Source organism: Bremia lactucae, linkage group LG2 (genome assembly GCF_004359215.1).
Source record: "Bremia lactucae strain SF5 linkage group LG2, whole genome shotgun sequence".
Taxonomy (NCBI): domain Eukaryota; phylum Oomycota; class Peronosporomycetes; order Peronosporales; family Peronosporaceae; genus Bremia; species Bremia lactucae.
Window position 1 is genome coordinate 1,004,720 of NC_090611.1, and position 12,232 is coordinate 1,016,951.

Below are 12,232 nucleotides of genomic sequence, written 5' to 3' on the forward strand. Positions count from 1 at the left end.
GTTGTACTAACGACCGTACCACAAGTGAGGCCATCGCACTCACTCGTAGTACATCCACACGCTTGTGGACGCTCCAAGACGTTCATCAGATGGCCATCTGATGAACAAGTGGCAGGCATCTTTACGGATCGATGCTGCCAGCTGATCCTTGGCTCGTATTTTCTGAGCCAAGGTAAACCTAGGATGACATCAAATTTGTCATCCAAATCCAGTACGATGAAATCATCATCATACTGTAAATCTCTTAACGTGTAGTGAAATTTCACTACGCGTTTCATTACTGTTATCGATGCGCCTGTCGCTAGACGCACCGTCATCCTCGTTGGAGGGATGTCGCGCTCAACATATTTGAGCCTACGACCCTCTAGTGACTGGCGACGAATCAAGTTATTTGACGCTCCGCAGTCCACTAGGGCTCTAAGTGACAAATCATTTGTCACTATAAACTTCAAGGTGATGAGTAACACCTCGTCACCAAATGCAGAGACACATAATGATTGTGTGCCTGGAGCAACTTCATTTAAGAGACTTGCAATTTCTCTTGAGGTTGCTGGATCAGTAGGGCGTTGCGCCCCTGCTGACCCCGACCTTTTTAGGCGGTCCGCCTCGCTGTTGCAATTTCGCAACAACATCGGACCCGCGACCGTTGCCCTTTTTGGCATACGGTCCAAAATTACGTTCAGTACCTTTTGGTGCTGGGCGTGGGGCACTACACTCATGAGCGTAGTGTCCTAATTTTTGGCAGCGATGGCATTTCTGCGATCGCTTGTTGCTCGAAAAGCGAGGTCTCTCGCTTTCGACGTAAGAGAGGTCCATGGGTTCTGGACCTCCTAACTCGTGTCGTCTTGGAGGACGATACGATGACGGACTAGCTTGAGCCTGTCTCAAGCTAAAGTCCACCTGTTCCGCAACGGATATTGCTTCTTGAAGCGTATCCAGTTCCAAGCGGAACAGGTGGGTCTTTACGGGACCATCCGTAAGACCTTGCATGAACACCGTAATCAACGTGTGTTCATGGACTGGGTTATTTGTTTTACAACTCGCTAAGAGTCGTATGTGCTGCGCATATGCGTGAACATCACGCTTGCCTTGCTTGAGTTTCAGAAGCTCTGAACGAGCTCTGAACTCAGCCCTTGGCGGTTCAAACGTCTGTTTGAGCCGGGCTTTAAAAGCCTCTAGCGACCCAAAGACGTATGGGTCGCGCAACTTAAGGCCCAATGCCCAAGTTTTGGCACGACCTGCCAGATTTGATTGAGCGAATACGACTTGCAAGTATAGAGAGAGAGCTTAAGAAAGAGCTTGCCCGCACATTATTAAAGGAAAAGGCTGCGGGACGCAAAGCCAAACTAGCTGTGAGATAGAGCTGGAAAATCGAATGGCTTGGTTATTTGTGACACAAGGATGACCTCAAGTCTTAGATAGATTATAGAAAGGGAATTATTCGAGTCTCGAAAAAAAACGTTGCTCGTCGACGATGTGACGTGCCCTTATGACATCGTCCAACTCGACAAATCATTTCAAGAGGGAGTCTTCTTCGACTCCCCTATACTTAGAGATGTCAATCTTTAAGGTTTTGGGATGACGCGTTTGCGTCATCTTAGGTACAGGGGTCTGTACCTGTTGTAACCTCAACGGTTCTGCCTGTTGAGAGCCTTGCTGATTCAGCAAGGCTACCTTCTCCTTCATGTTGTATGAAATTGGCGATGGCTGAATGGAGGGCAGCTCTGTCCAAATTGGACATCCTTGTCAAGATTGCATCGTTTCCTACGGTTGAACTCATTCGTTCGACCACACTAATTTCTATGTCACATCGAAAGGAGTAGCTTTCACGGGAAACGTGATGCGTATTCCCACTATCATTTAACATGTCCATGTTAGATGAAGGAAATGTAGTCCTTGGACGGACTACAAAGTGCTACCAGGTGTAACGGGGCACTACGACTTGTACTGCTTCAGTATAAGTCCAATTCGCACTGCTTCAGTTGCGAGTGGTGCCTTTCGTTATTGCACTTACACTAGTACGTGCAGAGAAAGACTTCTCTTTAAGGCAACTAGCTTAAAGATGGTTAAATGAAAACTGTATTGATATCATTAAGTATCTCTTCTTTCTATCTGCTAACTCTAACCTAATTATAAACTAATACTAAACATGCAATTGAAATCTTATCTTATCTTATCTGTCTCTCTCATTTGTTTACATCTACAGTTGATTAGTCTGCGGGATAAATAGATATAATGGCCTATACCTATTTATGGATAAGATTTCTGAGCATTACTATTTAAAGTAATATCCTCCAAATATTATCTACCTTTTAGATTATATATTAATTAACCACCTTTAAGTGTTAATTTCATGGAACGATAAACCCCGTTACAATCACCATGAATCTCCTGCTTTCAATATATACTTGGTGCACTCACGAGTCAAGCAAAAATGGCACCTTGATGCTACAACAATTACCTCCGAGAGCAGCGACCAATTGCGAAATCAAGGCGACAAAGCAAGCTAAGGTGTGGCACGAATTCATCAAAGAAGCTCTTTGGCTTTATTTTGGCATTTAAGTGCTGGCAACTGTCACCTTAAATTGTAAATCGTCACGCAGCGAGCTTTATATAATCATTCATTAAAAAACAATTTACATAGTAAGTACAACTATCTATCTCATTATGGAACGTATCAACCGTATCCAGTCCCACGTAGCAACCGGCTCACTCGCGCCCATAATACCCGAGGAAGATGTAGTTATTGTATCAGCCTTACGCACGCCCATCACGAAGGCTCGTCGTGGTGGATTTAAAGATACAACGCCCGACGTGCTTCTGGGGCACGTGCTGATGGCTGTGCTCAAGCAAGCCAAGGTGGACCCCAAGACTGTCGGCGACGTTGTCGTTGGCAACGTGCTGCAGCCCGGTGCAGGGGCAGGCATGGCGCGCATGGCCCAATTAGCAGCAGGGATCCCATATACGGTGCCACTTCACGTCGTCAATAGGCAGTGTAGCTCTGGTCTACAGGCTGTCGCCAACGTCACCGCAGCGATTAAAGCCGGCTACTACGATATTGGTATCGCCGCCGGCGTTGAATGCATGTCACTGTCTGAATTGGATAGCGATGTTCCGCCTGTTAACTGGCAACTGATGAAAAAGGCACAAGACGCAATGGATTGTGTATTACCCATGGGCATAACGAGCGAAAACGTGGCCGAAAAATTCCGAATTTCTCGTGCAAAACAAGACGAGCTCGCGGCTCATTCACATTCGAAAGCCGTGGTGGCTCAAATGAATGGGTGGTTTGAAGACGAGATTACACCTGTGCTTACGATAATTAAGAACAAAGAGGGGCATGAAGAGCCCGTAATTATTGCCCACGATGATGGCATACGAGCCGATACGACAATTAGTAAGCTGTCCAAACTCCCGCCAGTTTTCAAGGAAAATGGCTCTACTACGGCAGGCAATTCGAGTCAAATTAGTGATGGTGCGGCGGCTGTTCTCCTAATGCGCCGCTCTGTAGCCAAGACGATGGGGATTCCAATCCTCGGCCGGTTTGTGTCATTTGCTGTGACTGGTGTACCTCCTGCTATAATGGGGATTGGTCCAGTTTTCGCCATTCCAGATGCGTTACAGAAAGCTGGTCTAAATTTGGATGAGATTGACGTATTTGAGATTAATGAAGCGTTTGCTAGTCAGGCTTCGTACTGCATCGAGAAGCTTGGTATTCCAATTCAAAAGGTTAATCCGGAAGGAGGAGCGATTGCACTGGGCCACCCACTTGGGTGCACCGGTGCCCGTCAAGTAGCGACGCTGTTACATCAGTTGAAACGAACACAGCAGCGCTACGGAGTCATCTCGATGTGCATAGGCACGGGTATGGGCGCCGCTGCCGTGTTTGAATGCGAGCTTTAAGACGTGAAAGCTCGGTCTTGATTGTGTGTGTCAAAATAGATGAACTATAGTGATTACAAATGTGTAAAATCCTAAATTTCAGGCTTTGATGTCATAAGCCAAAAGATTTTGAGTTTTACCGGGTACTACAAGTCGAGCTTTTCCCAAAATTTTAATTTTCTGCATCTCGCGTATTTCTGAAGCCCCAAAGGCGAATCCATTTCTTTGCTAGTCTGCAGATGATGCGCATCTAAATGAATCGTCAATTTGTCCAGTGTTTTCACCTATAAAAAAGAGACTGGAACGATCGATCGCACATTAAGCAAAATACGTTAATCGCCTCAATGAATTGCTGGCAAATGCAAGAATGGTAGCTTTTGGCTCTGCGATTGACGATCACCTCGTATATGCTGATAAAGTGTACTAAATATTTACGACCAATTCTGTCATGTGCGAACGTCAGCTACGCATTAAGAAGCCCTGGTGATATGCAGAAGAGGAACGCGACATTGTTTACGTCGCTGCAACAAATTGACGCTGGGGTTGATGCAAAGGGCGATAGTCTGGAACGTTCTCAAGGGCATGTTGACTAGTACTCCTCCCCAAATTCCTCTTCTTCGCCTTCAGCAGTCTCAGCCGACACCTCCTCATAGTCTTTTTCCAATGCAGCCAAGTCTTCCCGAGCTTCCGAGAATTCACCTTCTTCCATGCCTTCACCTACAAACCAGTGCACAAATGCACGTTTTGCGTACATGAGGTCAAATTTGTGGTCAATGCGGGAAAACACTTCAGCGATGGCGCTCGTGTTCGAAATCATGCATACCGCGCGCTGTACACATGCCAGATCGCCACCAGGCACTACCGATGGCGGCTGGTAATTAATACCACACTTGAAACCAGTAGGACACCAGTCCACGAACTGAATCGTACGTTTGGTCTTAATAATTGCTACAGCTGCGTTCACGTCCTTTGGAACGACATCACCTCGGTACATAAGGCATGTAGCCATGTATTTCCCATGACGCGGATCACACTTAGCCATCATCGAAGTTGGTTCAAACGCACTATTCGTGATCTCTGCTACAGACAATGACTCGTGATAAGCCTTTTCAGCTGATATCACAGGAGCATACGAGCTCAGCATGAAATGAATGCGCGGGTACGGCACCAAGTTCGTCTGGAATTCCGTAATGTCAACGTTCAATGAGCCATCGAAACGGAGCGAAGTGGTAAGCGAGGAAATGACTTGAGCAATGAGACGATTTAAATTGGAGTAGGTTGGGCGCTCAATGTCCAAAGATCGACGGCAAATGTCATAAATAGCTTCATTGTCCAGCATTACGGCTACATCTGTGTGCTCGAGCAGTGCGTGGGTGGAGAGCACTGAGTTGTATGGCTCGACAACAGCCGACGATACGAGAGGCGACGGGTAGATGGTGAAGCCAAGCTTGCTTTTACGGCCATAGTCGACCGACAGACGCTCGAGCAGCAGCGAGCCTAAACCCGAACCTGTGCCGCCCCCAACAGCATTAAACACCATAAATCCCTGTAATCCCGTACAAGCGTCGGCCAGCTTCCGGACGCGGTCTAGCACCACGTCAACGTACTCTTTTCCGATCGTGTAATGACCACGCGCGTAGTTGTTTGCGGCGTCTTCTTTCCCAGAAATGATCTGCTCCGGGTGATATAATTGGCGGTACGTCCCTGTGCGCACTTCATCGCATACGCTGGGCTCCAGGTCGACGAACACAGCACGTGGAACGTGCTTGCCCGAGCCAGTTTCGGAGAAAAAGGTCGAGAAAGAGTCGTCATCTTCGCCCACGGTTGTGTCACTGGGCATAGTGCCGTCAGGCTGAATCCCATGTTCGAGGCAGTAGAGCTCCCAGCAAGAGTTGCCAGTCTGGATACCTCCTTGGCCCAAGTGGATGGATAAAATTTCGCGCATTGAAGGATAGAATGATGGTCTTGGTATCGCGACGGCAACTTTGTGAATGCGCCTTGAATTCGCAAGGCACTAGAGAATATGGCTACATTATGAATTTGGTGGACGCTTTTTTTCGTGCGCTCGCGATATGGGGGCGACCTTGCTTCCTGAAAAGCTTCTACGAAGTCTTTATGATAGAATGCCACAAATTTTATACCGGATTGGGGGTGCTTATTTTATGTATAAAACACAAGATTTAGCTGCCTGCGACGAGTGATGCAGATTTTTTTTCCGCAAGCCATGCTGCATATCCCAATCTTTCGTCTGGCACTGTGCCAATGCCAATCAATACTTACAACGAACAATCATCACTGCTGCGTCCCGATGTGCAGGGCACTAATCGCAAAATTCGCTATCTCTTTAATGGCATGGTCCTCTTGCTGATCTTCGCTGGAGTCGCGACTTGTGTCGCTATCGCACTGCGTCTATTGCGACGATCTCGAGCTCCGTCGGCAACTATTGTTCCACTTATGTATCCGGAAGAGGTACACAATTCACAATTGAAAAGAATTGATTTAATTTTTGACTTATGATGAACCTCTTCTGCTGTAGTTTGACACTATCATCGTTGGCGGCGGTCCTGCGGGGTCCGTAGTAGCCAAGGTGCTGAGCGACGACCCATGGCGACGCGTACTTCTGATCGAGGCAGGCAAAGCATCCCAAACGCAGTTGGGTGGCAAGGTGAAATGGCTGCTGATTAGGTGACAGATGGCATTTTTTTACTTACAGTTTCTGATGCTGACACCAGATGGCCATACCATCGCCACTTAACACCCAAAAATTAACGCCGTTTGATGTACCGTATTACTGGACGAATGTGGCCAATACACCGTCGTTGCATTGGGCTTATCCGGATGTGAATATAGCCAAAGCGTTAGGAGGCTGTGGCATCCATAACGCCATGCTTTACAGTACGTGGACGTCATGTTCTATTCCAATGAAGAATTCATTGAAAACCATTTGATAAAGCTTCACTATTTTATTAGTTCGAGCGCTGCCGTCAGATTTAGAGCGATGGAATATGAAAAATTGGACGTGGGAGAAGGCGCTGAGTATTTATATGGCCATTGAAGACTTTGACGGACCAAATTCGAGCTTTCATGGTGTTGGTGGCTCCGTTCGAACCAGTCCTCCTGCACTAGCATCGGACGGGTCAAAAGAGTTTATTGAAGCGTGCACGGAGGTGGGAATACCACGGACGATGGACTTCAATGGACCGAACGGTCGATTTGGCGTTGGTTATTATCACTTTAATACTCGAAATGGGGTCCGTGATAGCGCTGCCAAAACGTTTCTTGGACCCATTTTGAATAGTAAGACGTTTAAATCCAAACGAGATAATTTTCAATTGATGCTAGATACAACAGTCACGGTGCGTTTATCCTTAAAGAAAGTAAAGCTTCGATAAGGGCGTCTAACGCTTTCATTGGCGGCAGAAAATTGGAATAAATAACGAAAATGTTACACAAGGGGTGGAAGTTCGTTTTTTTGACGGCACAACACAGCTGATTCGTCTTGCTAAACACGGTGAGGTTATTCTCACGGCGGGTGCAATCAATACACCAAAGATACTGATGCTTTCTGGCCTCGGTAATCATGCTACGCTTCGAAATGCGGGACTTCAGACTAAAAAGCATTTGCCTCGCGTGGGAATGAACTTACAGGATCATCCCGTGGTCGGCATGGTCTTTGAGTACAAAGCTGGACGCAACGTTGATCTCAAGTAAGTGATTGTTTTTTAGCATCAAGTTTTCCCAAATTTAACTGCTTCTGGAATTGCGCAGAGCACATCTGGCCTCATACTTGAAAGCCACCAACGATAAAAGTTCAAATACCTCCAGTTATGGATTGTTTGGCTCTGTTGGTATTAGTGCTGGAGCGTTTTTGATTCCTCCTGGAGCGACCCAACCTGAGATTCAACTGACGCTGTTTCCACAGAAATCAGAGCCCCATATGTCAAATAGTGCAGGACTTGATCACATGGCAGAAGCATTGATAACGATCGCTCTGTTGCGCCCTCTTGCTCGCAATCGCGTTGTGCTTCTCCGTGACGAGGATGATTCTGTTGACGATAATGACAGTGATGATCACTTGATTCCGCGTGTTGTGTCTGAAGTTCCCGATTTTGAACCTGAGCATCTGAGACCGGGAGATATTTGGAAGATCACCTGGGGAATTCGAGTAGTGCGCGAGATTGCGGCTAGACTTGGCAAGAGCTAACATTAATTTATGCTCGATGCACGAGTGCTTCTAACAAATTCTTTGTATGACAGGCGAAAAGAAAGTGATTGGGTGTGAAATATCGCCAGGTGCTGATGTCACATCTACAAAAGGTTCTGTATTTATTAAAAGAGTAAATATTGGTCTTTGCGATGTATCTTACTGGTGCATCATGTTCTAGACTTGAATGATTGGGTACTTGAAAATGTATTTCGCAACTCGCATTGGGTTGGCAGTGCGTCTATGGCAACGACAGCGAACGAGGGAGTCGTGGATAATCACCTCCGCGTCTTTGGCATCCAGAATTTGCGTATAGCTGACGCTTCCGTTATCCCATTTATACCGAATGGCAACGTGCATTCAACCGTGGTGATGGTGGCAAAATATGCTGCAGAAATTTTGCGTGAGGATGAAGCAGAATATCGACAAAATTACGATAAAAAATAAAGTGAAGGTAGCTATAACCGTCCAATGAGTATCAGTCGATCTTCTAAATGATGCCAATGTATAATCAGGCGAATTACGGTCTGTATACCGTAAAAGGACACCTTCGGTGCAGTATACTACTTCTACTAAAGTTCCATAGTAAAGGTTTTTCAATTCTTGTTACTAACTAAACGAGCATCTCTTTATAAGAATGATTTTTCTTCATAATGTCAATTACATCAACTCACACACCTATCAATGCTGTGGGCACAGTCGTCAGACGCGGTGTTGACGCTGGGCAGTTGGCTGCTTCTATTCGTCTTCTCTCGCTTCTTCTTCTCGTGGTGGCTCTTTCGTGACTATGCTGTGCGTAGCGCCACCACTCCATTGCTCTTTGCGGCGTCGCTGACGTTTTCATTGAGTATTTTTGAAATGGTTCTGTTTGAAGTGACGGATGTGATGCACGTGGACAGTCGTCAATGGGTCTGGCGCATTGATCTCATCGCAATGACAGTACTAGTAGTCCTGGTAATACCTTTATCGCTTTTTTACACGCTAGCCCGAGAGTACGGCGTCGCGAGACGTCAAGCCGCAGGGACAGCTAGTGCACTGCAAATCCTCTACCTCTACAGCTTCTGGAGACTTGGTGGGGTGCTTGAACAAGACCTTCCACGGCAATCACTAGACGGTACAAATCTCCTTGTATTTTGTAAGGTTTCAAAGAGGCTCATTTCTATTATTATTTTGTGTGTTTCTTATAATGGTTAGCAATGTTTTCGATTCGCAATTTTGTCAGCCGTGTGAGTCTCTTAGGAGTTCTCTTCATGGCTTTGTTATCAGGCTTTGGTGCCGTGAATTGTCCGTACGAATACATGACATTCTTTTGGCAAAAAGTTGTGGATGAAGATATTGAATTTCTCGAAAAACGACTGCGTCATAATCTCGACATTGTAATCGCCAAGAAGAAACGATTGACACTCGAGCGACGTGCGTCAGTGCGACGACAAGAGGATTCGATAGCAAGTAAAACGACGAAAACATTTGTGTTATTGTGGATTAATCGCTTCTTTACATCGAATGACACGACGTACATGAAAAGCCTCGAAGCTGATATTCGGACGCTCGAAAGTCTCGGACGCGAATTGTTTCTCGAAGTAAATGATTTAAGAAATGCACAGGCCCGGTCTTTCGGGGCGAGAACCATTCGAGGCCGCGTATTGAATTGCTTTGGCTACGTCATGTCGGCCTTTTGCATGTACAAGATGGGCATGAGCACCGTGAATGTCATTTTTCGTAGAAATCGTGATAAGGATCCAATCACGGACGTTGTAGAAAAGCTCCTGTACATTTGGCCGTCATTAGCAGAGCAGTTGAATCTTCGCTTCTTGTCGGAGATTGCGTCATTAAGCTTTGTGGGAATTCTTGTTTTCACGCAAACACGAGGCTTTCTTGTCACTTTACTCAAATTCTTTCGGACGTATTCAAACACTGTGTCATCAAATAGCGTCGTGCTATGGCTCGCTCATCTCATGGGCATGTATTTTGTCTCGTCATTTGTTCTCATGCGTATGAATCTTAGTCCGCTACATCGGTACGTCTCCTAATATTTTTTTTAATAAGAAATTCCAATGAACTAACCTGTCACTTGCTTCTTTCGTGCTGGTGCTATAGACAGCGAATTGATGAAGTACTGGGTGAAATCGAGTTCCACATCTTTCATCGGTACTTTGACATGATGTTTGTCATCAGTGCTTTATGTAGTATCGGTGTTTTAGCCGTCACGAAATTCTCCAAGGCTTCACGAACACGCAATAGTGACTATAGTGCCCACGATAAGTTTCCGTAACAAGCACTAGTCTTGCACGAATGGAAAGCTCAAGAAATCGTTGTATATTAAATTTCCATTCACATCGTAGTGAGCTGCACGGTAGCAGCGATGACAGAAAAACATCGGGTCAACCACAGCGAGACGATCGCCATAACACACGTACTTGGCACTGTAATTCTGACAGATTAAACAATTCCGCAAAGGATGGTTCAAAGCATTGGGAAGCCGCAGTGGAAAGATACCTGAACTCGTGGAAGCGTCGTATTCATGCGGTAAGCGTGCATCTTTCAGTCGGATCAAATGCTCGCATTCGCCTTGATGAATGTACACGCCTGGTACATCGATCAAGAGATCAAGATCCGCAAAAGTTGACAAGTGAAGACTCGGCCGTGGAGGGCCATCTATTGGAAAGGCTCCAAACTTTTCTTGACGCTCGGGTTTCGCTTGAATCCATTGAATGATTTCATTCGAGTAATCCAGGCTTCCAGGCACTCGTCGATCGACAAACATTTTTTTACCAAAGTACAAAAGCTTTGAAGCTTTCGCGTACTCGGCTAGCCGCTCATCGTTCGCACAGACAATTAAATCCACAAGATCTGTTAGTTTCTGGGACTGCCGCACAAGGAACGACTGTGTTCGTGCTGGGTCTTTGCTCGGATGCAGCACTTCGAACCACAAAATTGGGTCATTCTCGTTCAAAACGTGCTTTTTTTCTGTAGATTTTATGGCGTCTTGACTCGCCTCTTCTTCATCTAAAGCTGGCATTGGTCGAGCAAATTCAAAGCTCATCGCTGTGATTGTTTTTGCCATGGATCGCTTTTGTGCTAGGCGTCTCTTTTTAATTCGAAACGTGTCTACAAAGCTCTGTAGACGTGCGCTGGGCACTCTCTCGGCTCGTAGCTCGTCAATATCGTCTAATTCTGCAAACACAGCTTTGAATCGTTCTCGCTCTTCTTTGAATTCCTTAACTTGTCGCCTTCGTTGCTTGACTTTTTGTCTCATTGCCGCTGTTGCTGCCTTCTGCTTGGCGACTACGGTCGCTCGATCTACTCCTAGCCGCTCTTCGTGTGACTCAATGACGGCATTATCTATCGCATCTTCTTCTGCGTCAAAAGCTCCATCTCCTTGAAGTGCAAGAGCAGCGACACGCTGGTATTTCTTTATCCGCTCGGGATACGAAAGGGCTTTATCCGTCACCGCTAAGTCTCCTTCGTTCCAGCGCCGCAATGCACGATATATTCCATTGTCGACGGCCTTTTCAAGAGGTGGTAGCAAAATTTCGTCGACGCTTATGTCAACAGAGCTATAATCTTCTTGAGTCGAATTGTCTGTAGGCAATAGCGGTGGGAAGAGGGCCTCAAAGCTCATTAAGCTAGCTGATGGCTTCAATTTTAGAACAATTGACTACCTGATTGGCAGAGGGCTATCGCTGACGAAAAGTTTTTATAAAGTCTAGACGCTTCAACAAAGGATATCAAGTGAAGTGGCTTCCTAACATCAACATCGACGTTTATTGGCTCGTAAGCCTTGTGTGGTACTTGTAACTGATGTCCGTAACATAAATATTATTTCCTACACGATTGTGTGGTGCGCAAGTACTCTAAGCCTCAAAATTTACCTTTAGTAGCTAAGACTTCTTAGTTTCTTTAAACCTTTCAGTGCACATTGTGTACGTGAAGAAGTCGAGGAACCCCACCTCCACTGTTATCAGTTTTAGGTTGACTACAACTATTATGAGTATTAGCTAAGGCTGCCCCGTTTGTAACGGGCTAAAGTTGCCCTAATGTTACACAGTCCCCGTTAAGTACTCTTGGTGTGCTTAAGGGGATGTTCAATTACTAAATTAAAGTTATTAGACCCAGCACTCGGGTGTGGTTCACATTTGTGGCCAA

At 45.9% G+C, this 12,232-nt stretch overlaps 5 protein-coding genes across 5 annotated transcripts; 3 read left to right on the top strand and 2 right to left on the bottom strand.

Moving 5' to 3' along the window:
* Positions 1-2,667: 2,667 nt before the first annotated feature.
* CCR75_003398 (uncharacterized protein) lies at positions 2,668-3,903 on the top strand (the record flags this gene model as incomplete). Its single annotated transcript, XM_067961493.1, has 1 exon — positions 2,668-3,903. One exon carries the CDS (start codon positions 2,668-2,670, stop codon positions 3,901-3,903), a length of 1,236 nt encoding a protein of 411 aa, XP_067821691.1.
* Positions 3,904-4,471: 568 nt separating this feature from the next.
* CCR75_003399 (uncharacterized protein) lies at positions 4,472-5,827 on the bottom strand (the record flags this gene model as incomplete). The annotated part of the gene is made up of 1 exon (XM_067961494.1): positions 4,472-5,827. The coding sequence occupies one exon, from the start codon at positions 5,825-5,827 to the stop codon at positions 4,472-4,474; it is 1,356 nt and encodes a 451-aa protein (XP_067821692.1).
* Positions 5,828-6,144: 317 nt separating this feature from the next.
* Positions 6,145-8,735, top strand: CCR75_003400 (uncharacterized protein; the record flags this gene model as incomplete). The annotated part of the gene is made up of 8 exons (XM_067961495.1): positions 6,145-6,351; positions 6,419-6,547; positions 6,615-6,777; positions 6,853-7,238; positions 7,303-7,589; positions 7,651-8,199; positions 8,268-8,540; positions 8,602-8,735. 6 exons carry the CDS (start codon positions 6,145-6,147, stop codon positions 8,084-8,086), a joined length of 1,608 nt encoding a protein of 535 aa, XP_067821871.1. The 3' UTR covers positions 8,087-8,199; positions 8,268-8,540; positions 8,602-8,735.
* A 35-nt stretch (positions 8,736-8,770) lies between these two features.
* On the top strand, positions 8,771-10,358 carry CCR75_003401 (uncharacterized protein; the record flags this gene model as incomplete). Its single annotated transcript, XM_067961496.1, has 3 exons — positions 8,771-9,200; positions 9,281-10,103; positions 10,184-10,358. The coding sequence occupies 3 exons, from the start codon at positions 8,771-8,773 to the stop codon at positions 10,356-10,358; spliced, it is 1,428 nt and encodes a 475-aa protein (XP_067821872.1).
* Positions 10,359-10,364: 6 nt separating this feature from the next.
* Positions 10,365-11,708, bottom strand: CCR75_003402 (uncharacterized protein; the record flags this gene model as incomplete). Its single annotated transcript, XM_067961497.1, has 1 exon — positions 10,365-11,708. The coding sequence occupies one exon, from the start codon at positions 11,706-11,708 to the stop codon at positions 10,365-10,367; it is 1,344 nt and encodes a 447-aa protein (XP_067821869.1).
* Positions 11,709-12,232: the final 524 nt, after the last annotated feature.